Source organism: Neolamprologus multifasciatus, chromosome 22, assembly GCF_963576455.1.
Source record: "Neolamprologus multifasciatus chromosome 22, fNeoMul1.2, whole genome shotgun sequence".
In the NCBI taxonomy this organism is placed as follows: Eukaryota; Metazoa; Chordata; class Actinopteri; order Cichliformes; family Cichlidae; genus Neolamprologus; species Neolamprologus multifasciatus.
This window is the reverse complement of record NC_140459.1, coordinates 10,302,759-10,326,025: the sequence shown is the minus strand read 5'-3', so window position 1 is coordinate 10,326,025 and position 23,267 is coordinate 10,302,759. Positions and strand designations below refer to the sequence as shown.

Here is a 23,267-nt window from a genome sequence, read left to right as displayed (position 1 = left end):
TGGAATTTGGAAAGTGATGCAAAAGAGCAACGTCAGCTTATGCATCCAAATTATTGACCAAACCAAACAGTGATCATGGAAACCACAACATGGGCTGAGATAGAGGATTCAGAATGAGGAAGAAGTGTCAGGATTTTCTTTACGTGTGTGTTTGTCTGTTGATATTACTAAAGACAGACATTTGCAGTAGTTACACAGCGCTTTAGTCATAGTTTGTGTTGCGTTTGCAATGATCAAAGCAAATCTGAGCAGCTACAACACCTCATTAATATGCTTTACTTTGATAACAGGCGAGGTGTGCTGCAGGCTCTCAAACATAGTAAGACTGAGTAAGACTCTAGTTTAACCTGATAACATAAGAAGATAACAAGATATAACAAGGTAACCTGACTAAATACAAAATGCAGTTTTTAAATTATGTTTTTTAGGGGGAAAAGTAAAAAAAAAACATGTAAGTATGACAAGTATGCAAAAAACTAAGAAATCACGAAAGAGCCCAGACATAAAAAGCTACACAAACTTGAGTGAATGACCTGGATATTGAGTCTGTAGCTACATCAGCAGCATCAGTGTTTAGAGTCCTGAGTGTCTTCACCTAGCTAAGTGGGTCATGCATATTTTATCTCTCCGATAATGCTCACATACATTTGGCCCTTTAGTACGTCAGTATGTGCTCTGTCACCATGTTGGATAATGTGTCCAGCTCTGAAAAGAACCTCAGATGTGCATTAGGAGGATGTTTGTGTGTCTCTGTATTATATTTCCTATCACTTCCATCCATCATGAAGCGACATACAATGATGACCTCAATCTTAATTGTTAAGCCAAATGAGCAAAAAAAAAAAAGGAGGCTTTTTCTAATCAGACTTTTTAAAAAGCTCCTCCTTTTAAAAAATGTATGACGCTTATCTTTAGCCTCACATAAGCCAGATGGGTTCCTCTTCTGAGACGTGTTCAAGTGAAAATTCCCCACATGTTCCAAACTTTTTTTTATTATACTGCTACTGCTATAATTTCGGGTTGGTTTTCTTTCTGTTTTCTTTTTTTCAGCCTGGATCACTGGCCTCCTGCAGTGACAGGGAGGTCACATTAATTGTTAATTAGCAGCAGATAAGTCCCTGTCATCTTTTAAACAGGGGGAATATGATTGAAACAGCGGGTGTGCAATATGTAGTGCTCTTTGTGTTTGTATTATTTTGTATATTCATGTTTATTGGTAACTTTAAGATTATTTTGGTACTTTTTTAACCTGTTTTGAAGTGTAATCTCTATTGGATGCTGTTTTCTTGCAGACATATATGTTTAAATAATGCACGCTTAAAAAGATATCACGATGTTTAAAGAAAATAAAGCTTTTCACTGTTACAAATGCTTAATTAACATGATGATAATTGCTGTAATTACACCGACAGTGTGTTGTTATGACAGCTCATCCCACAGCAAGCCGTTTTCAGCTGCTGAGGAGTCATCTGATGGGTCAAACCATTCAGCGGCTCCGACAGTTAAGGGGACACTAATGTCCTGTGTCTGCGGATAAAACCAAAGAGAAATTATCGTAAATGTGAAGTTTGACCTTCAGAAGACTTATTTCGTGAAGTATTGGCTCTTCTGTGTCGTATTTTTACACTCGCTGTGTATGGTACAGTCCAGTTGTCCGGCATGCGGTTTTTCGCTGCCAACGAGGTTAAGCCAGAGCAATGCGAAGAGGAAATAACAGGAAATGACACAATCCTGCCTTCAAAATAAAAATCTTTAAGCTTTTAGAGTTCGAAAGAGGAGATTAAATTAAATTGAAAAAATTAATTAAACGAATTAGGACATTTTTAAAACGTCTGTTACAAACATAAATAAAGTTTAAGGGCTCAAAAAATAACTGTAGGTTTCAAAGTAATTGAAAGTGTACAACACTAATAGCAATAATCGGAAAAAGAGGATTTTTAAAAATGTTTTTTAATCACTAGTTGTAAGATTCTCACTGGATTTGCCTTATTAATCATTACTGATTGTAATAATACCCTGGCTGGAAATTAAACCATAAAAATAACAACAAAAAACCCCAGTAAGAACCAAAAAACCAAAAAGCAAAACAAAAACAAAAAACAAAAACAAATTAAAAATATGCAAAAGAAGCCCCATACCAAATAATCAAAAAGTAAATAAACCCAATAACCTTTTACCTGCTGTAAGAAATGTATTTCCTGTGTGTTCATTATTGTATCTGGCATCTTAGTTTCTACTAACTAACTAACCAACTAACTAACTAACTAACTAACTAACTAACTAACTAACTCCAAATGTTTTGCTTACTCTGAATATAAAGAAGTACATAGATATTCTGAAAATGTTCTATCTATGTATACTCATTAGACCAAAAAATAAAACGTGTTTTCTTTTTTCAGTGGCAGAAACAAGCTTCCATGGTCATCACATGTACATTACAGTTTATATAGCACTTCTCTACTTCTCTAACTTAAAGGTAATTTTACTGTAAACCTCATTCATCTAACCAGACAATCACATATAAAACACATATAAAAGTGCTTGTTTCTATATCTAAGCATCTTGTCAAATATTTCAAATAGTTGCATCTGTATCTAATGTTTGCACACACACTGTAAAGGGGAATCTCGGGGTTCATTGTATAAGGATACTTCAACCCGCAGACTGGATTAGCCGGAGACCTAACCCTCTTTGATTGGTAGATGACTACTCTACCACCTAAGGCGCATAATAATTAATTTTGGAAAAATGAAAGGCCACTGAAGTAAAGCGTTGATCAAGGGTGTTTTATTTTGAAATTCCTGACCGGAAATCTTTCCTTCCTATGTCTAACTTACCTATAGCTTTTTATTCTCACACTGTGGATTTTCCAGCAGAGACCCACAGGCTCTCTGGACGGAACCGAGTCTCTGCTTTTAAAACACACCCGGTAACATTTTATCACTTCAGAGACTCAGCGCTGTTTTTCCAGCCGGATCCGCTTTTATTTCCATAGATTTTTTGGCCACTTTTCCCTTCTGCTCGGCTTGGATTTTACAAAGGGCGTGTTTGGGAGTTTCATCTCCTGTACTTGTGCGACTCTGAGGAATGACAGCAACTGGAAAGGGTCTGCGATCCGCCTGAATGGAAACAATGGATTATAAGGACCTCGGACATAATTTCGAGGAGAAGCTGACACTAACAGACAAGAGTGAGTATTTTACAGTCAGCATAAGGAAAATGGGGTTAGAATAAAGGGTGGCAGTAGGGTGGAATCTGATTATTCATTACATTAATGTTATGTAAATGTATTTTTTTTATTATGATTATAATTATAATCCCTGCATATGAAGAGTGGTTCCCCGTCTAAAGACATGGTTGGATACAATGTAAACTCAACAGCTGAAGCAGTGCAGCCTATCAGATGTCTCCCTCTGACATCTTAAAAGAGGAGATGTGTTTGTCCGGCCACGCCAACAGGCGGGTCCTGACCAGCAAAGATCCGGGAAATGCTGCACTGAGCTGTGGTCTTCATTACCAAACAAGTCAGTGGCGGTGCACTGGGTGAAAAATGCCCCACGCAGATATTTAACAAAAATGTATAGTGTACAGTCTCACAGGAGAGAGACTTTGCAGGTGAATGCATGCAGCTCAAACACAAAATAAATAAATAATCGAACGGGAACTCAGTGTCATGCTCAAGAGCACCCCGGATACTGGATGCTGCAGAATTTCTCACACAGCTGAGCTTTTTACTGGCATATGTTTATAACAAGCAGTTGGAATTAGTGACCCCAGCTGTGTCGTTTACTGTACATTCATATTGATGCCAGTTATCAATGAACATAATCGATTAGGTTGCTTTTTTTTTTTTTTTTTGCTTAAAAATACAGAAAAAAATTATTTTAATTAGGCTTATCTCACCATGACTCTTTTGTGCTGTATTAAATGTGTTCTACACATTTTTTCAGTAGACTGAGAAGCTCTGAGGAGAGATTCAAGTTTGTTTGTTTTTTACTAATTTTTAGTGCAGTTTTGATTTATGTATGCAACAACCCCACACGCTATAAACACATGAATAATTCATCCAGCCTATGTGCTTTTAAGATATAAAAGCACTTAGGATGAGCATCATGCTGCACACCACTATCATACATATTTGCTATTGACCAGTGCTCACTGGCAGTAGGTGACTTTCTGTTCATTGGCAGCCCGCCCCCATTTTCCACTCAACGTGGAGAGCTCTAGATGGATGGAGGGAAGGAACGTCTGCCGCAGCAGCTCTTTATCACCGCAAAGGCATGGTGCTCGCTCCCCGGATGTGTGGGTGTCTGTTTGAAGAGGAATACGAGCGACTTATTGAGCAGACATGTGCATGAAAATGGTTGTTGATTTGTTATAATTACACTCCTGAAATCCTGGGACGACTGTGTGTGTGCGTGTGTGTTTGCCATGGTTGACAACTTTTAAGTAGCTGTTTGGTGCCTTTTCTTTTGGACATCATACGTGCGTTGTTTTGAACTATTGTTCTGGAGCAAATTCACCCATCAGTGTGTTATCTAAGATGGAAAACAAAGAGTGTTTTGGTTCCAGGCCCTTTGCAGAGACCGCCGCACGCAGCAGGGTTGACCGGCATGTGACGTTTATCAGGAATGTTAGACACCGAAAAAGGCAGGGGCGTTAGATAAACAGAAACATTCTTGCTCTCTGACTTCTATCTGAGAGATGGGAGTCTCATTCTTGCACAAAGAAAGAGCCAAAAGAAAGGCCTGCCGGGGATTGTTTGTTTATGGCGGCCTGGTGCGCCTGCAGGGCTGGGAGAGGGGATTGTAATCCCTTATCAAAGTGGTTTATTCAGGTCTGAGGTTGGCAGACCTTTGGTTTAGCCCCTAATGCATGTAAACCATCCAAATCCCTAAAACTCACCACCCTGCACAGCCCTCCTTACCCCTCCTGACCTCATCTGCCCGTCATTCCCCATCTACAGTAAAACCAGTCAGCCAGGGACATTACGCCATATATCAGAGCCTTGTTTCTGTGCCTGCTGGTGTTTCAGAGAAAATGCTAGTTTGGGGAAAATGAATCACAGCTACCAGACTCATTCGCTTACCCAGGGAGTGCTGGAATCAAGCTAAGCCTCTCCAAGACATGACATGTTCAAAGGCTCTCTGTTTGTGGCTCACAATAGGAGTGGCACCAGTTTCCTGCAACGAGTCAATTCACTTTTTGTGCAATGTCTTTCTAAAGGAGTTCACACTGTACATGCTACAACTCCTTCCTACCTAGTTTTAAACCTCTTCTTTCCTGATATCTGCAGTGCCATCACGTTGACTTTTTCACCCCCTGTGTAACAGTAGTGAGCGTCTCTGTTTGGAGTTAAATGCTCCTCTGTGGAAGTAATCATGAGACGTGGACTCCCTGTGGCACTGTGAGCTTTCCCAGTCATGCTGACGTTATGTTCTTGGAACGCTTTCAAGATTGCAGGCAGCCTGGAAATGTAGATTTCACCCTAGAAACCTTTCACTGCCGGCTTTAGATTTGCCTCTAACCCTTGTGTTCAATTTCCAGGTTGTAAATAAAGTGTAATTGAATGAAATTTAAATTTAGTTTTATTTATAAAGTAAACATTCTTGTCTGAAAGAGGTTTAAATTGTGAAGTAAAGACATTACTTTACTACACAATCAGAAAATGAGCAGGACCTAGGAACTATGGGGAGGAAGAACTCCCCTTTAAGAGGAGAGACCTCTTAAATGAGAGACCTCCAGTCGAGACAGGCTCAGGTAGGGGCAGCCATCTGTCTTTACTGATAGAAAAGAAAAACTTAGAGAGATCACAAACAACAATCAGAACAAAACACAAACTGCAAGAGAGAGAAGACAAGCGTTAATGATATGCAGTGGTGAAAAAGACTTTTATTAGTCCAAAAATAATAAAAAATTGTGTTTGTTTTCTCTGAGCAACAAGTCAAAAAACACATTTACTATAACTACAAAATCAATAAGCAACAGAAAATCAAGGTTTTTGCAATAACCCTTTAATCTAATCAAGACCATAAACAGCTGCTGCTGTGTGGAGTGGTAAACCTTTGTCACACAGCTAACATAAGCTACAAACATTAGCCTGTCTGGCTTCCTAGCTTGCTATGATTGCTACAGTGGAACTAGAGCCTACGGCATCTGAATTTAGTTTTATATAATTACTAGTGCTGTCAGCATTAATATCGTTAAAATCACGTTAAGGCCATAACCGCATTAACGCGGAAAATCTCAGTTAGCGCAGATCGCCCTGTGCGTGGGTCTGCACAGCGCTAACGCGTTAACGAGCTAACCGTGCTAACACGTTATTGATTAATAATATTTTGGGGGTAAATCTGTTATCATTGTAAAGAGTATATGCTCCATAACAATGAGGGTTTACAGGAGTAGCAGTGCAACTACCCACTCAATTTTTTTTATGGTCCGTGTCTATTCATTACAGTTTATACTGTTTAATATCTGCATTAATACAGAGCTCAGTTATTTCACTGGGAGTCGAAAAACAACCCCAGAGGACAAAGCTCCTCTCATCTCCGGCATCCAGACGGGGCTCAAGTTCTCACAGCTCTGCCAACTGTGTCTCATTTATGGCTTGTAACTGCAGGTGGGAGGGATGCGTGTGGAGGGCAACGGCTAGGATGACTCTGGGAAACTGGATTGGGAGCCGACGTTTAGGAGTGTTGTTGTGGCTTGATTGTCTCCTTGAAGAAGAACGGAAGGAAGGAAGGATGGAAGGAGGAGACTAACAGGAGCTCTAACTTCTGCCGTCCACGTCAGCATCCTAGTGACCAGATGCTATAAATCACAGCCGTCACTCGGGAAAGCAGAGGAAATGCTCCTTTCTGCTGCTGACTATGAAGAAGGAGAGGGAAACAGGTTCCTGAGAGCTTATGCACAGATTAGTCATGTTTCTATCCATATCTGGCATTCAAAAAAGCCGAATCCATGAATGGGTCATTGATATTAATAATCCGTTTTGCAGCATAATCCTTTTAGAGAACGTGTGAGGCAGGGTTAGTCATAAAGGAGGCTGTCATATCACATTTAGATTAGAGTCAACGAGGTAGCAACACCTACACTTCTGTACACATCTGTGACTATTTTGGAGATAATGTGGGAGGAAAAGAAAACATATGCTTAATTTATATGTTCTAACTTAATGTATGAGCAGTCAGATTTCTACCAGTAGTTGTTACAACTAAGACAAATAACTGCCTAAGGCACAGCTTTGCTAGAGCAATATATAGTTAATGGCTGTGGCCAATGTTGTATATATCTATGAGTAAACAACTGCTTTCAAAAGTTTAACAGCCAACCTACCACCCATGTAGATAAATAAAACGTAAGACCCATCCCTGAGCTATGTTGCCATAGGCTCAGGCTGGTGGGGGACTTCCCAAGCCTCTCTTTCCTGTCTCCCCATGCTCTCTTTGCTTTTCTCTTTGCCCTTATCCCAAAACTAGCAGCCCCGCCCTGATTCTGGAGGGGCTTGCTGTCTGATTTGAGATTCAATTTTTTAAATTATATAGCGCCAAATCATAGCAACAGTCGCTTAGAGGCACTTCATATTGTAAGGTAAAGACCTTACAATACTGCAGAGAAAACCCAACAATCAAATCACATATTATGAGTAAGCACTTGGCAACAGTGGGAAGGAAAATCTCCCTTTTACATGAAGAAACCTCTGGCAGAACCAGGCTCAGGGAGGGGCGTCCATCTGCCCAGATACACTATGGAAGAGAGTCATCATTAATAACTAATGATAAAATGCAGAGTGGTTTATGAAAACGTAGTGAGTGAAAAAGGCGAGTGAAGAAGAAATACTCATGCATCATGGTAAGCCCAAACAGCCTAGGCCTATTACAGTGTAACTAAGGGTGGATTCAGGATCACCTGTCACAACCCTAACTATATGCTTTATCAAAAAAATTTAAGCCTAATCTTAAAAGTGTATGCTGCTTTCCAGATACCTCAGAACACAGATGTCAGAACGCCACTCCCCAGTTCAGAGAAAGCTATCAAAACTTTGTTTTGGTTTTTAGCAAAGTCATTCTATCAAGCCATTCAAGTATCGCAATACAGCATAATACTTATTTTTTGCACTTAAAAAGCACATTCATTGATATATACCTGATCAGTGCTATGCATATGGCTTATTTATTGAGTAAAAAATACACAACAGTGGCAGTACTAATTAAAAGTTTACAGTTTTACTACTGTGTGCGTTCAGTGCCGCCATCATGGTTTGCTAACTCAGGGTATGTTCGTCCGCTCCAACTTCAGAGTGGGAAATCCAAGTTGCGGGGGCGTTTCACAAATAACTTCCAACTGGGAACTCATGACTTCCAACTTATTCAGGAATGCACCATCAGCATAGAAAACATAACTGCTTCTGTGAATGGGTTTCCGTCCATCCATCCATCCATCCATCCATCTTCTTACACTTATCTGGGTCTGGGTTATGGTGGCAGCAGTCTAAGGCCAGACCTCCCTCTCCCAAAGTCAGCAGAGAGGTGTGATCTCTCAGCATTCCTGCGTCTCCTCCAGGGTGTTGTCCAGTAGGACATGCCTGAAACGCCTCAACTAGGAGGTGGCATTAGAAATCTTAGTCAGACGTCCCAACCATCTCAACTGGCTCCTTGAGACTTTTTTTTTTGTCTTGTCAGACAACAAAACAACACAGTGATCTGCTACCCAAGTCCAATGGATTAAACCTATGAGCCTTAAGTTATCACAGTTGGAAATCCTAACACCAACTCCGTATTTTGGAAAAAAGCATTCAGAATGATTATTGTTTTGTTCTTGGATTTCAAAGCTACTAAAAAACAGTTAATTAAAATGCTGATTGCTTAGAGGCAAAGCTAGTGCTGGAGTTGGCACAAATCATGACTTAGACCTCAGGGAGTGACACAGGGATATTGTTTTCCAACTTAGCAACATAGGAGAAGGCCATAAAGTGGGCTCTTGTGGTTGGATACATATGTCTGAAAAGACTTATATTTATTTTTCTGTAGATTATTGATTGTTTGTTAAAAATTCATGAATTTTTCTTTACTCTGCAACTCAGAAAATAATCAAAAGAGCTAAGCCAGATCATTTCACTGAACTTTTCTCAGTTTTATCAAAACTATAACTTTTTAGAAACCTTCCTTTGATGGATAACAATTTCACACATTTTTTGCTTTTTTATTTGATTTTTTGTTGTCCAAAGATACATGGAAAAGAAATAACACAGGGAAAAAAAACCTTTCAAAATTATCATTAAAACATGGAAATGACTTTCCAAAGAGTAGTAACTCCTTTTATATGTCTCGTCAATTTTCAAAATAAAACACTAAAGCAGTATTGAGCTTTGATATCTTACCCTAGTTTTAGTTGAAATTAGCCTTTCCTCTCAGCGCTGCTCTGCACTTCAATGTTGCCTAAATACTCTGAAGACTCACTTTGATGTATGAGAAGGAGCCTACAGTATTGATTGTGTCCTCGGGGCCTTTTCAGTGAACTCAGAGGTGCCCAAGGCAGAAAAAAACTGCCTTGGGCACCGGGACTGTCTATTAACATTTAATAAATCTGTATTAATGGAGCCAGATTCATCTCTGATGCCAAAGAGTAGTTTTTTAAGGGGGGGGGGGGGGGGTTATATTTATATTTCGCTTCATGTGCTGCAAAGGAAACCTAATCTGCTCAATCCCTTCCTTCAAATAACATATGTCTTGTTTTATTTTAGATAAAAATCTCATTCAGCTGTATCCTGTATTTTACCCATGCTGCTTTGCAACATATCCTGGATGCATTTGTGGATGTGCGATATGGACCTCGGGGAAATCACTAGCAGATGCAGCTCCTCTCTCCTGCTTTGAAGTGTATGTGTGTGAGGAGATAACAGCCCTGTTGTAGCTCCGCTTCATACTCACTTTAGCAAACACGCACACACGCACATATAAACACACACGTGTCCATCACCGTGTAACGTCCCTGTGACAGGACCCACAGGCTCTAATATCAGAGTGCAGATGATGTGACGGCGCATGCTGTAAGACTGCAGATGATGATAATAAAAACACATGTATCCATGCAGCCATCTTTGCTTTGCGATGATCACCAGACAAAATCTTTCTTTTTGATTTGGTGAGAAGCCACGATCATGAGGTTTGTCTCTGTTTCTCGGGTTTTTCTGCTCTCCGCATAATTATTTTGGAACTGCAGTGTTAAACCAGTCAAACTGCAGCTTTTTCCTGCTGCACCAGTCGATTGATTATCTCCGCAGCCTCCTACAGTTTCGTAACACCACACCGCTTCTTCCGTTGCCCACTGCGAGCCCTGGGACTCCAGCTAGGAGCTCATTGTGTTTTTCTGTTCACTGAAAAGATCCTTGAAAAGCCCTTCAGTTAAGTGGAAAAGGAAGACCTGCAGAAGGCTGCAGAAAACGAATAGCGGACAGGTTTTCTTCTAACTTTCAACTTTGAGTTTCAGCATTTTGTTTCATGTGCCTGATGCTCAGAGCTGCAGTAAATCACGTAGAGGCTTTGTGGCCTCAGTGAGGCATCTTTTGTCCTCAGGCTTGTTGATTTTTCTCAGAAATCACTAAACAGCTGATGCTTTTGAAGCAAAACAGTAAAGCGTTGATGCTGCACCACCTCCTTCCTGATGATTTCATTCACTCATGTTCATATCATTTATAAGATGAAGGATTCATTCTGTTAAGTTTTGTTGGCTCATATATTACAGCAGTTGTTTTAGAAGGGATGCAAAAAGTGCATTAAAAATTAAAAGATCCATGAATTATTTTTACAACCACATATCCATCCTGCTGTTTTAGCTGGTTTCCATTTTTACTGATTTACAACCGTATATGTGTCAGTTTTTCATCGTTAGCTCGTCTAGCATCTTGTAGTGCAGGATTTTAAATACTCATTCATTCATTTATTATGGATTTAAAAAATGCTGAAATGTACCAATTATCTTATCCCTGCAGCTCAAACCCCAAGCGTATGCAGTCTGGTTATCTTTGAAGACTAAGAAATCCACATACACACCAGAATCACTCACACATGAGGTACTCTTGCTCAAAAACTGCTGGAATTGTATTCAAACAGCTGCCTATTTAATTTATGCAAAGGGTCAATTTTAACCAATTTTAATACTTAAGGAGAAATGAAGCTCTTGTACAAATGGGTGTCCTCTGTTGACCTGCTTTTACCGGGCCAAACTCATACCAAAAGTGGACCTCAGCTGAGATTAAACTTGGTCCGTCATCACATTCGCTGTGCTGCCAGGTCAACATGAGTCAGCCAGTCAAAGTTATGCCCTACTTTATGAGTCCAAAACAAGAGCGTGGTGGTGGGGCAGCTGGGGTCTATATATGCTTGTGTTGGGTTGATGTTTCCAACAGAGGTTTCCACAACAAAATGATTTTCTTAGCTTTGACTTTATGCTACAAACTGCAAGAAAGTTCCCAGTGAGTAGCTGAAACTCTTAGAAGAGTGCAGAGTAGGAGTGTAGTGACAGGAAAAGCTAAATAAAGAAAACTCTATGTGATATACAGACATGGTATCAGCGGCCGTGTGACTCGTCATTGATCCTGATTTGTTTTCGTCTTACTTCTGCCTTGTTTCACTTGTCTCTGTCATAAACGACTGATTGTCTGATTGTCTGGGATTATCTTCACTTTGATTTGGGTGTATCCCAGTTTCCTTTGTAACCCGTTTACACTTGCACAAATGGAAGCAGTGTCCGCTTCCATGTAAATAAAACAACTCAGTCAACACAAACAGTTATGTAAAACCGCAAACAATACGACAACAACACGAAAACAACATTAGCAGCTCATAAGTGGTTAACATGTTCATCTTTAGTTGCTTGCTTAGGTTTTGCATTAGCAGCACTGTTTTTGCTTAGAGTTTGGTTTCCTCCAACTCTGGAGGTTAAAAAAAAGCTCTGTTTAGCTGCTAAAAGCTCCACTGTGTTCATGTCAAAGAACCCTTTTATTAACCATTATTTTATTAAAGCTAGTTTTAATAAAATAAATCTTTAAAGATGACCTGTTATGCTTCCGTATTTTTTTCTGGACTGCACCAGAGTCACTTTGCACAAGTCTTCATCCAGCCCCTCAGTTCATCATTTGACTAAAAGCCTCCTGCTTTAAACCAATTTTCTTCTCATTGGCTGCTCCTCACAAACAGAAGGTTTAAATAGCATGTGGGTGGGGCTACTCTGCTCCCAGCTAGGGTACAAGCTTGAGATGACCATATTAGGATATCCGCTCTCTTTTATATCATAAAGAGCGAGAGGCTAAAGGCTGAGGTTTTGGCTCACAGGGATTACTTGTACACGCACCAACCTCGTCATTTGAAACTTTATCAATGATTAATACTGAGCATCCATCAGTTTAACAGTATATATATATATATATACATATATATATATATATATGTATATATATATTACAGGAAATATGGAAACCTGTACTGTACTTTTTTTGCCTCTTGTCTTATTCCTGTCAAGACTTTTTGAACATGGATGCTGTCGTAACACTACGACCGCCCCATGCTGCTCCTGCAGTCATTATTATTGCCTAATCTATATTTTTTACTGTCATTATTATTAGATTTTTGCCTTTTCATTAGCCCAAAAGCAGCCGTCACACTGCTGTTTGGCCTTTCATGTCTTGAGTTTCTACATCATCACATGAAAAGTAAAAGAAGCATAGTTCAGCCACTTCAGTACACCATTGCCAAGTCTCAGTTTGACTAAGACAGAGTCTCTTTATTCATTTTCCTTCTGATTCTCTCCCCTGCTGTGTGGCTTAAAACGCTAAAGAAAAACATCTTGTGGTTGCTTACATCATGAGCATTGTTCGTCTTTGCGATGTCGTGGAAGTGATGTAATGATGAGGTCATTGCTGAGGAAGTGAAACTCCCTGACTAGAGCCTCAGGCATATCCTCTGACCGTCTCAAAGAAAGAAAAAAAGCTTCTCTCAGCGTTAAAGGATTCAAATGTTCCTCTCCCACTTTATCCTTTTTCACTGTCTAACCTTTGACCTTCTTTTTACTTTGAACCTTGTGATGGTGAATAAAAATGCAGGGGAAAACTGAGTAATGGATGATTCATGTATGATTTATTCTTGGCTCTGTTTGAGGCTTTGTGACTGGGTAACAGACTTGTTGTGGTTAAAAGCATCTGCAGTTCACGCTGGTTTGCAGAGGACTGACATCCTGTTGCCTGCTCTCTTTAGCTATCACACCAAAACATGTAATGGCTCTGTGGTTCTTAGTTTATACTTTTATTAGACACTTTTGGGGTTTTTCATGCACTGACTGGCAGGTAGGGTCCCAGACACTTACACTTGCTGTTAAAACCTCTTGCCTTCCAATCAATTGCATTTTTTGGTTCTTTTGAGCTATCCAGCAAACATTTCTGTGCTGTCTGGCGTCAGAGATCTAAGTTCACTCTCTGCTGGAAGCACTCAATCAATGCTTCCTGAATTTTTACCAAGAGAAGACTTGTGTTAAAAACAGTCTGTGCTTTTATTGAATAGAGGAAAATGAAACAAAACATCTGCAATTTAGAGATGGGCGAGAATGCCAAGACAAAAAAGCATAAACTAAGAGGCAGTTGAACTCTAGTGTTGAAGCATCGTTTATATTGACATAAATAAAACGATCCAGTAATGGTCGCAGAGTGGTGGTTGTGTTTCAGTCTGCTTTTGTTTCTATTGTGTTATTTCTTTCATGTGTTCAGTGTAGAAAAACAGATAAAGTAAAAACTGACACAATCATTTATATTCTTTCTTGAAAAAATGTGGACAACTTGTCTTAGTTTGTAAGAGGTGCTCTGTCTGTCTGCATGTTCTGTTTTACCATCATACTGGGACAAGTTTTACTAAGCTAACCTAATTTTCTAGGTATTCGATGTCAGGGGTCAGGGAAAAAATCGCTACGTGATAGGATTGTGTGGTGATATCGTGTCGATACCAAATGCTGATATTTTGTTCAAAAAATTAAAATACTCTAGTAGTACTACGATCCTTAGGGGTTATCTCATGCACCATCATCCAGAGATAATGTTAGCTGAACACTGGACACACAGAAATGTGAACAGATGTGTGATTTTGGCAGCTTGGCACAGATAACTGCTGTATTATCAGAAACAGATTGCATGTAATTGCTAACTGGACTCCATTCAGCTGCTGACTGACTCCGTCCCCGTCAACATTTGGCAGGTTTTAGTGACAAATGCATTTTGCAGTAAAGAAATAACTGAGATATATTTCTTCTATCTGTAAAAGAAAGATATTGACAAGTTTGGCAGTTTAACTTTGGGGACATAATTTGGCAATCTTATAAATGACATGAAAAGGCAAATTACGGCAATACTCTTGCAAAAATCTTAAAAATTGCAATAATATCATGATGTGGGGTATCTGGTGATATTGCATAGATTCTGCATAACTAGTATAAAAACAGGTTCGACTTTTTGTAAATATGTTTGTGAAAAAAGCTAAATAATGGATTTCAGTTTGGGTGAATTACTGTTTTAATAGGTTAAAGAAGGTTAAACCATTCAAAGAATAGTGTCACTTTTACCAAACCCCAAAACACAAGAGCTCCTTGCGTTTGTAATTGCAGTCTGTAATTGAAGCCTTGCTTTAAGTTAGAGGTTTCTCCTCTTTGATCAGGGGAGGGGGGGAAGTGGCGTTTATCCACATGTGACAGTGATTCATAGCGCTGCATTTTGTTGTCGCTTGTTGCTGCAACTTTGAACTGATTACAAACACAGCTGTCGGTCCTCTGACCTCTCACGGCGTCGACGGGATAACCTGACGGGTTCAAAGGTTCGTGCAGTATTTGTTTGTGAGGCCTCAAGTTTTCCTGTGCTCTCAGAGCCAGTGGTACTGCTTTTTTGTGTCATGAATGTTTGATTTTAGGTCCAGTGACCTTTCACCTCACTTGGTCGTGTTGTTGGTTGTCATGAGATGAATCTAGGGAAATGATTTTTTTAGTTTAGTGCAGTCGTTGAGAAGAAGCTCTCCTAACGCTCAGAGTGGTGACATGTTTGGTCCCAGGAATGTGTTTCCTCTGCTTTCCCTGGGGGCACAGACCCTTGTTTTTCAAGAGTATTTCCGTTTTTTTCATCCACAAAGGAAGAAGAGGTGGAGGCATCCGTCAAGGACTCGTGTTCTCTGTTTTTGGGTGAAATATAGCAAATTCCTAGAGTCACTCAGTCTTGTCATGGAGGTAAACGCAGTGCGATATTATCATTGTTTCTTTGAATACACAGGGGATATTTAATCGAATCCCTTGTGGGCTTTGCGGATAATTTTATCCAGGTCCCTACGAGCCTTCGGGACACACAGGCCATGGAGACACATGCAGAAGACGCACATCTGCTGTTTGGATACATGCAACACAAATGTGAATGCCAGAGATTCCTGAGATCGGACTGACCCAGATCTGACATGTCCCACTCATCACTAAGACACAAACACACACGCATATGTGTGTGTTCACATACTGGCTCTTTAGTTCACGTAACTAACAACAGAGTTGACCTGCTTCACACAACGCAGGGCTTTAACTTTTAAAAGAAATTTCAAATGCTTTATGTACAGTAAATAATTCTGCTATTATATAATAAAGGTTTTGCCAGAATATACACATGCATCAATGAATAATGAAAATAGAACCTTAATTATCACAGAAAACTCTATCTTTATACCACATCATGTGCTCTAGAATGAATTTTGGCTGTGCAAACTATTTTAATGTCTACCACATGTCTGGGTTTAGGTCATTAAGTAACCTTATCGTTGGTCTTTGGCTGACTTGAGGCATCTGTATTTGCCCTGCAGTCGTGTTAAGCACAAAATTGGAAGCATTTGCTGTGTGAATGGTATTTACAAGTGAGAAACTGGTTATTACCAGGACTTTATTACCAACAGTTCAGAATGTGCAGCTGAACAGCAGCACCTAAAGCAAACAGGTTCACCCAACGTCACTGCATCTGTCTGTGTGCTTTGTTTTTGCTAGCCCAGTTTGCCAGCAGCCTCAGGTAAATAAATAGGTGCTGGTCAGATTTTCAGCCAAATGCATCGTTTTGTTTCCCTGCTGGAGGCAGGAAGTCCTGCAGTGTGAGCTAATGGCTTTCACTCAAAGGCTTTTTTTCCACCTTTTGGACATTTTTCCTTTAGCTTAAAGTGGACAGCTAGGGCTCTCCAGTGTGGGGATATTGAACACAGAATATGTTACACATCTTAAGCCCCTTTGGTTAATCTCAATTACCCAGTGTAAGTCTTAAAATGCACACAGAGACCATCTTTCTTGATTTGACCATTTTATTGTTTGCCTTTGTTATGAAAAAAAGGTAAAATCTCCAAAGTTTATTAAAGCAAGTGTCCATGCTATGTTGGTGATGGCAGATTTTTAAAGTCTGAATGCTAACAGACTTTAAAAATCTCTTTATTTACCTGTTTAATGCCGCTTTTAATTTCTTGTACTGTAATTTGTCTTTGTGTACAGGCCACCTGGGACCCAATTTAAAGGACATTTCTAAAATAAAATAAACATGGTTACCAAAATTCCCAGTACTCTGTAGCCAGTTGGCTCTGGGGGTCATTGGCGTATTTCATTGGGGTTTCCTTATTCTCCCCCCTGTAGACACTTCTCTGCTGGTATAAGCAGGTGTCTACGCGGGACATTGCCAGAGATGCTGGCCCTCACAGTATTACTGGTAAATTTCAGCTGAAATTAAATTTGGCTCCCTGTTTGTCAGGTTACCAGAACTGATTTCTGTCTTCCTTGTTTTATTCTGTTTATTCAATTTGGGTTTTACCAGCCAGCATGTCCCACACACAAACAGTTTCCTGTTGTGTCTCTGCTGTAAAACGTGCCAGTCTGTGGTCACCGTGAGAGAAGCCAGCCCCTTTTATGGGCGACACTCTCAATAAGGTGCTTATTGCTATTTATAAACCCAGAGTCTGTCACAGTGGCACAGAAACCTGAGACGGCGGCAGAGGAACGAGGGGGTAGTGGCGGGTGAACATCATGTTGAATTTGTGTTTCTGTGTTAAATGGAGCTGGTCACATGATCGATGATCTCGTGGTTTTTACCAGCCAGCATGCGATGAGATGCACTTGTTTACTTGGCACTGAACGTGCTGTAGATGTAGCCTGTATGGGTTTTTAATAATGTTGCAGTGATGTCTGATAATAAGCATATCCTCATGTTTTGATTTTAATAATCACCAGGAATTAGAGCAAGCTGTGTCCCCAGTTACCATTTTGTTAAGCTTTGCTGGTTTGACAGTAATCAACAGTGAGTAATCAAAGCATTATTAAAGCCAATGGCTTCTCTGCGATCCCTCAGAGAGAACGTTAGAAGCAACAGAAGGTCTGCAACTTTTTCTTTGGCACTGTGCACGGCAGCTGTTTCTTCAGGTGAGAGAGGCGGAAAGAGCACGGCTCATGTGCCAGGAGAGCAAGATATCAATCCACAGTAATTTGATGCTATCCATGGACAACACCCAGCTCTCTGTTCTCTAAAAAATAAATGCTAAAGTGACATGAAATGTGGGTAAATCTAACCTCAGTATGATGAACTGAAACCAATGATCCCCGCTGAGTGACAAGGATGTAATGGTTTATATAACCACATGAAAACCCCAATGAACCTATCTATGTAAAGCCTGCAAGTTTTATTTCTGAATTTCACCTGCAATCACTATTAAATGTAACAAATGTTTAAAAACCTTAAAAATCCTACAAATTAGAAACATAAGTGTCCATATGCATGGATTTCGTCTTTCTCTTATTTACATTTGAAGGATAATCATCCTGCACCAGGCGTGTTTCCTGGAATTTTTCAGTGAGGTGGCACATGGCGGGTCCAAACAAGTTGAAATTTCAATGTGGTATAAGAAGAAGAAGTTATTTTTATGTGCACAGACCCCCATAAACTAGCATTAGGACACATAGCTGTCCCACTGAAACATATAATTTAACTACAAGGGTTAGGGGAGCACCTCGGGCCCTAGTTTTAGCCACACTCCTGTCCAATACCCCGTGGAAATAACCTTCTTTAACCTTTCTCTTTTTCCATGTATGCCAAATGATCTTTTAGTGGCTACTGTTTGCGGTGTAGCCATAGATGTTCGGGCAGCTATTGCAGTAAAATGTAATAATGAAGAAAACAATAAAATGTTATGAATTTTAGGCAACTTCTGAAACATTTAGAAGCATTTTCATTCTCAAACCTTTAAGCACGCGTATGGAGGTTTGTTGATGATGAGCATGAGGGATGAAGAGATCATTAGAAAGCATGAAGAAATATGATTTCCACCAATCTGCTACCATTGCTGACTACCTGACATTTCCTGTATCTTTCCTTCACCCCGATGTGGGCAGACAGCTCCATTTTATTAACCATTTATCCAATTAAGGGTCATGGGAGGAGCTGGAGCCTGCCCCAGCTGTCACACGGTGGACACATCAGCTTGCATTTGATAAATGGTGATTCTGCAGAGCACAAAGCCTTTTCAGACACTTTGTTGAAGCTCAAATCATTTAATAATGACAAGTGAATCATCTCTACTCTCTTTTGTCCACTGATTAAAGTCTTGCACAGATTTAGCTGGTGGCAGCTACAAAAAGCTTAACACTAATAAACGTTGTCTAGTTTTCCAGGATTTATTACAAAAGAGGTATAAAAAAGTTGTAGAGTTAATTCTTCCCTGAGATTTTAGATGGTAGTCCCATGAGAAAGCAAAATCCAGCTCCTCTCCTTTCACTGCTGTCAGAGATATATAGAAACAGCCACACCCATGCTGCACTTAAAGTAATGAGTACTCTCAGTCAGATCTGCAGCAGAAGCTAGTCCTCTGCCATAGCTGCTCTTTGTTTTGTCATTTTTGCTGTACAGCTTCTTGCCGTGGCACGCTGTGATAATCTACAGATGCAGTAAAATTTATTTAAGACTAGATTTTCCTCCAGAAAAAAACTGGAAAATACTTTATCTGAGTTTTCCTGGAACTGTGTGTAAGAGCCCTAAAAGAAAGAGAAACAGGCATTTGATCATGAGATTAGAAAAATTGACATGTAAGTGAAGCACTCAGCTGTTTTTAGTGCTGTCCTGCTTGGCTGGATTTAGTTTATGTCACGGTCTGGCTGGTTCTGCGCATGGTTCTACGATGCAAACAGTGCACTTTATTTACAGTGAAGGCTGTAAACACAATAACTCCCCGTTGCTCCCTTGAATCCTGTGTGTGTGTGCTCCCCGCTGTTGTGTTCTCGCACACCCTGTGCATGCTGCCGTTCTGGTCCACTCTTCCACCTGGGGGGAAAACCACAAAAACAGCCATCAACACCAACCAACCCTGGCAGGCATACACGAACTGCACCGTCATACGCTGACACACTAACTTGGGTAGACAACGCAATGATCCCACGTCGGTGGGAGCGCCAACACTCTTCTAAGTAGCTCCCTCGACGAGCCCTGATCACCAACAGGTGTGTGGCAGGAACTTCAGGTGTGGCCAGTCCTCCTGCAGGGCCACACCCATCAGGCCTGCATGTGGCTGTCCTCCAGCCACACATGTACACACCCACACCCTGCCTACACATATAAGTGGAACACAGAAGCATAGTGCAGAAAAACACACATCCCCAAATAATAATAATAATAGCAACAACAACCACAGTCAAAACTGCTCACGGACCCCCGAGCCCTCCAGAGCCGGGTCCGTGACAGTTTAGATCCTTTATAGACTTTTTAGGTAACCAGGCAATGAAAAGGATTCATGGTTGGGGTTATCCCTTGGTAACCCTGCACCAGTAGCAGTACACAATACTTTAAATAAAGATATCAGACTAATCTACTATGTGTTCTGTGCTAATTGAGTAAGGTGTCAGAGTAACACACATTTAGTCAGCCCAAGTTTGCAAGTGGCCCCTGCAGATGCCTCCATGTTTCATGCGTCATATCTTTGTGTCTCTGTGCTGTTTTTCACATCCTCAGTCCTCTTCTGGATAAGAATTGGTGCTCTCTTTTGCCCTTTTCTTTGAGTCAGCGCTTCTTCTTCTTCAGTCAGGAGGTGTTTATTTATTTTTATGGATTTATTGATAAAAAGCTATTTTGAATTAGCAGTTTTTCACAACCTACCAGCACGTTCAAATCACTTCTGCAGTTATAGGTCCTTGTTAGTTTGCTTCATAGTAGAGATGGTGACTTCCTGTTGGCACACATGAATGAGTCTAAATAAAAGAATCATTCAGCTTCCCTAAACTTTACAAGTTACTGGGACAGATGGAATAAATTCTGATCATAAAGAAAAGCTTATAACAGAAAGTAAACCATTCTCCTTTTTACAATCCTCTCCAATAACCATGTGAGGTCACACTGATACAGCAGTAGCTCACAAAGGTAACATCAAACTGTATTAAATAAGACTTAAGACTAGCAGTTGAAACAATAGATTTACCAGGAATGTGTTTACTTGGAGTCATAGAGTGAGGAAGCAGTAGGCTTGTTTTACCTGAGACCTTTAAGTGTCTTAGGCCTCAGTCACACCGACCGGTTGTCAGTACTGAGTGTTTGCCGGAGGTAAAAGTCTTCTTGTGATTGCTTTGGTGACTAAGAGATGTCTGTAGTTTGCGTAGAAAATGCTGACTTCTGCAAAAACTTGCCATTTGCCCTCCTAAATTATGGCAAAACTTGAAAATCTGTGATGCAAAGCAGAAGAAGAGAACATTCACCTCAAGAGTAAAAGTTGTGTCTTACTGGGCTTGACGTATATTCCAGTTGTAATATTTGCAGAAGCATCTACTGAAATGAGTCCAGCTGTCTGCAGAAACTGTGAATGACCCTAGACTTACAGTGCAGTTAATGCATACAGTTATATGTGCAGTTTCTCCAGTGACTATCTTTTGAAGCTCCTAGCACCTGCAGTGTAGTGTTTTTCCCATCAATATTTTAAATTCCAGGAATCCTGGCTTCTTTTTTAGCTATATAAGGCTGTTAAACTCTTTCAGTTCAAGTCAGCCACACGTATAATCTCCTTGTGGAAGGAGGAGCACTGCAATCCTCTTTTTGCCAAATCCTAATCCTTTTTTTCAACATCGAGTAGTAGCATTGCTGCCCTGTCTTAACATGATCCTGCATCCTTTTTCTTACAGTTGCTTCCTTATGTAAACACACAGGGGGCTTAATTCACATCCCATTATTCCCCCATTAGTATTCTGTGCTGTACTGTGCATTAAAGCCTTTGTTGAATACTGTGGGGATAGCTGGAGATGAGCCCAGTGTTAATCTGTGATTTATGTGGTTCGGTGAGCGTTTGGACCGGCCTGATGAGAGCGTCATGCTCCATCTGCCCATTGTTGGCTGACTTGAGTGGAGAGCTGCCCTCAAGCCTCCAGCCTCTCATCTTCCTGCTTCACTCTGTCTCAGCTCCTGTCTCATTATTCCTCTTCTCCTCAAGTCCACCTCCATTGTGACAAAAACAGCCCACTGCACTGTTTCCCATTGTCCTCCAGCTCTCCTTTCTCTATAAATCTTTCTTCTCAACCTCCACATGTCCTTGTAGAAGAGCACAAAATGTACCTTCTTCCTGCACCGCCATGCGTCACTGCCGCTCTGTGCACAGTGTCACCGATTCCTCCAGCGTGACACACAGGGAAGGAGGGACAAGCAGCTACTTAGCAGATCACAGCGACAGCATCAGCAAGCCGCCCGGTGTGGACAGTCAGAGCAGGGATTTCAACAGGATGATGGGTCAGAGAGGTTATGATCTTCATGAATATTAGTCATTTTTAGAAACAACATAAAACACTGTTTGGTTGGGTTGTAACTAGAAATATTTCTGTTTGTTTTGTTTAAATTATTGATTTTACGGAGGTGTCTATCCAGAGAGGGAGGAACGGGGAGTACAGCAGAGCCTGTAAAGCCAGTGAAAACAGCTGTATAATCACTGAGGCGTCTGACTTTGCAGACATTTAACAGGCTACACTACAAAGTGTGACGTGGAGTTTGAGAGATGTTGGTGTTGAACAGTCTGTGAGGATCTTGTGCTGCTTCTACATGGGATTGATGAGAAAACAACTAAACAAAAATACCTCTCTCAGTCCAACACAGAGTCATCCGAAGGATACTTTAAATCTATTTCATGTTATCTGCATTCCCAACGAGGTGAAACTTTACATTGTCAGGTATGGATCTTGCAATTAAGATTGAAACCCAAAGATTTAGTGCCCTGCTATAAGAAGTCACTTGGTGACAGTGGGGAAGAAAAACTCCGTTCTTACAGGAAGAGATCAGCAGAACCAGGCGCAGGGAGGGGAAACCATCAGCTCTGACTGGTGAAGAGACAAAAGAAAAGCCTAGAGAGATGACGAACATCGAACAGGACAAAACTACAGAGGGAGAGGACAGAGCAGTTAATGACAGTGATGGCTCACAAATGCATTGGAGCTCAATCTGGGACAAAGATAAAAAGATTTTTTATATTTCAAAATTCTTCAAATATGTTTTTTTTTTTTCATTTTTCTTAATTTGACATAACAAATTTTAAAAAAGAAAGAAAAACTACTAATTCTGATACTAGCAGCAGAAATAGCAAATGAGCTGGTTATTATTCCACTTTTCTGCTCTGCTCGATATACAACATATACAACATGCCTCATTTAAACATTCATACACATTCATACAAACAGTTTTTTCTATGTCTAAGTGCTTTCAGTCTTACAGTCACACTCTGATGAAGGCATCAGGAGCAACTCGGGTTTCAGTGTCTTGTAGAATGATACAGCCAGGGATCAAACCCAGCACCTGAGCCTTCCGATTAGTAGAAAGACAAGGATGTCATGGTCTGCGGTGGTTGGCTGGAATTTCCATAAGGCTCCTGAACCTACCTGGGATCCGCCCCTGGGCAGGGCCACCTCCTCCAGCTCCTGCACACCTGGAGCCAATGGCAGTCAATCAAGCCAGAGGGATTTAAGCCACACGTTGATGTTCATTCACCGCCAGTTCGTCATCAACCCATTTGCTGGCTTCATCTTGGCTCACGCGCTACCTCCGGACTCAGGATACAAAAGCAATCATTTTAAAAATCACTCTGTGCCTCACCTGCCTGCCCTCCTACAATCACACTCCATCTGAAGAACCCGGATCTCAGGTCAGCCTTGCCACGCCACTCAGCTTCCCTGGATTCTCGTCACTCCCCTCTCAACACTCTGTGTCCCCTACTGCAGCGGTCCCCAAC

At 40.7% G+C, this 23,267-nt stretch overlaps 2 protein-coding genes and 1 long non-coding RNA gene across 14 annotated transcripts in view; 2 read left to right on the top strand and 1 right to left on the bottom strand.

Moving 5' to 3' along the window:
• The window catches only part of eva1bb (eva-1 homolog Bb (C. elegans)), a 180,319-nt gene that overhangs the window by 83,657 nt on the left and 73,395 nt on the right, over positions 1-23,267 (bottom strand). The window lies entirely within an intron of this gene.
• Positions 2,842-23,267, top strand: part of map7d1b (MAP7 domain containing 1b) — a 53,498-nt gene continuing 33,072 nt past the window's right edge. For all 12 annotated transcript variants that reach the window (XM_085149083.1, XM_085149082.1, XM_085149075.1 and 9 more), the window contains exon 1: positions 2,842-3,190. In XM_085149083.1, the coding sequence (XP_085005209.1) occupies positions 3,124-3,190 (67 nt within the window). In that variant the 5' untranslated portion in view covers positions 2,842-3,123. The remainder of the gene's footprint in view (positions 3,191-23,267) is intronic.
• LOC146492955 (uncharacterized) lies at positions 3,197-20,663 on the top strand. The gene is made up of 2 exons (XR_014872018.1): positions 3,197-19,828; positions 19,955-20,663. It is a non-coding gene; the product is annotated as an uncharacterized LOC146492955 (long non-coding RNA).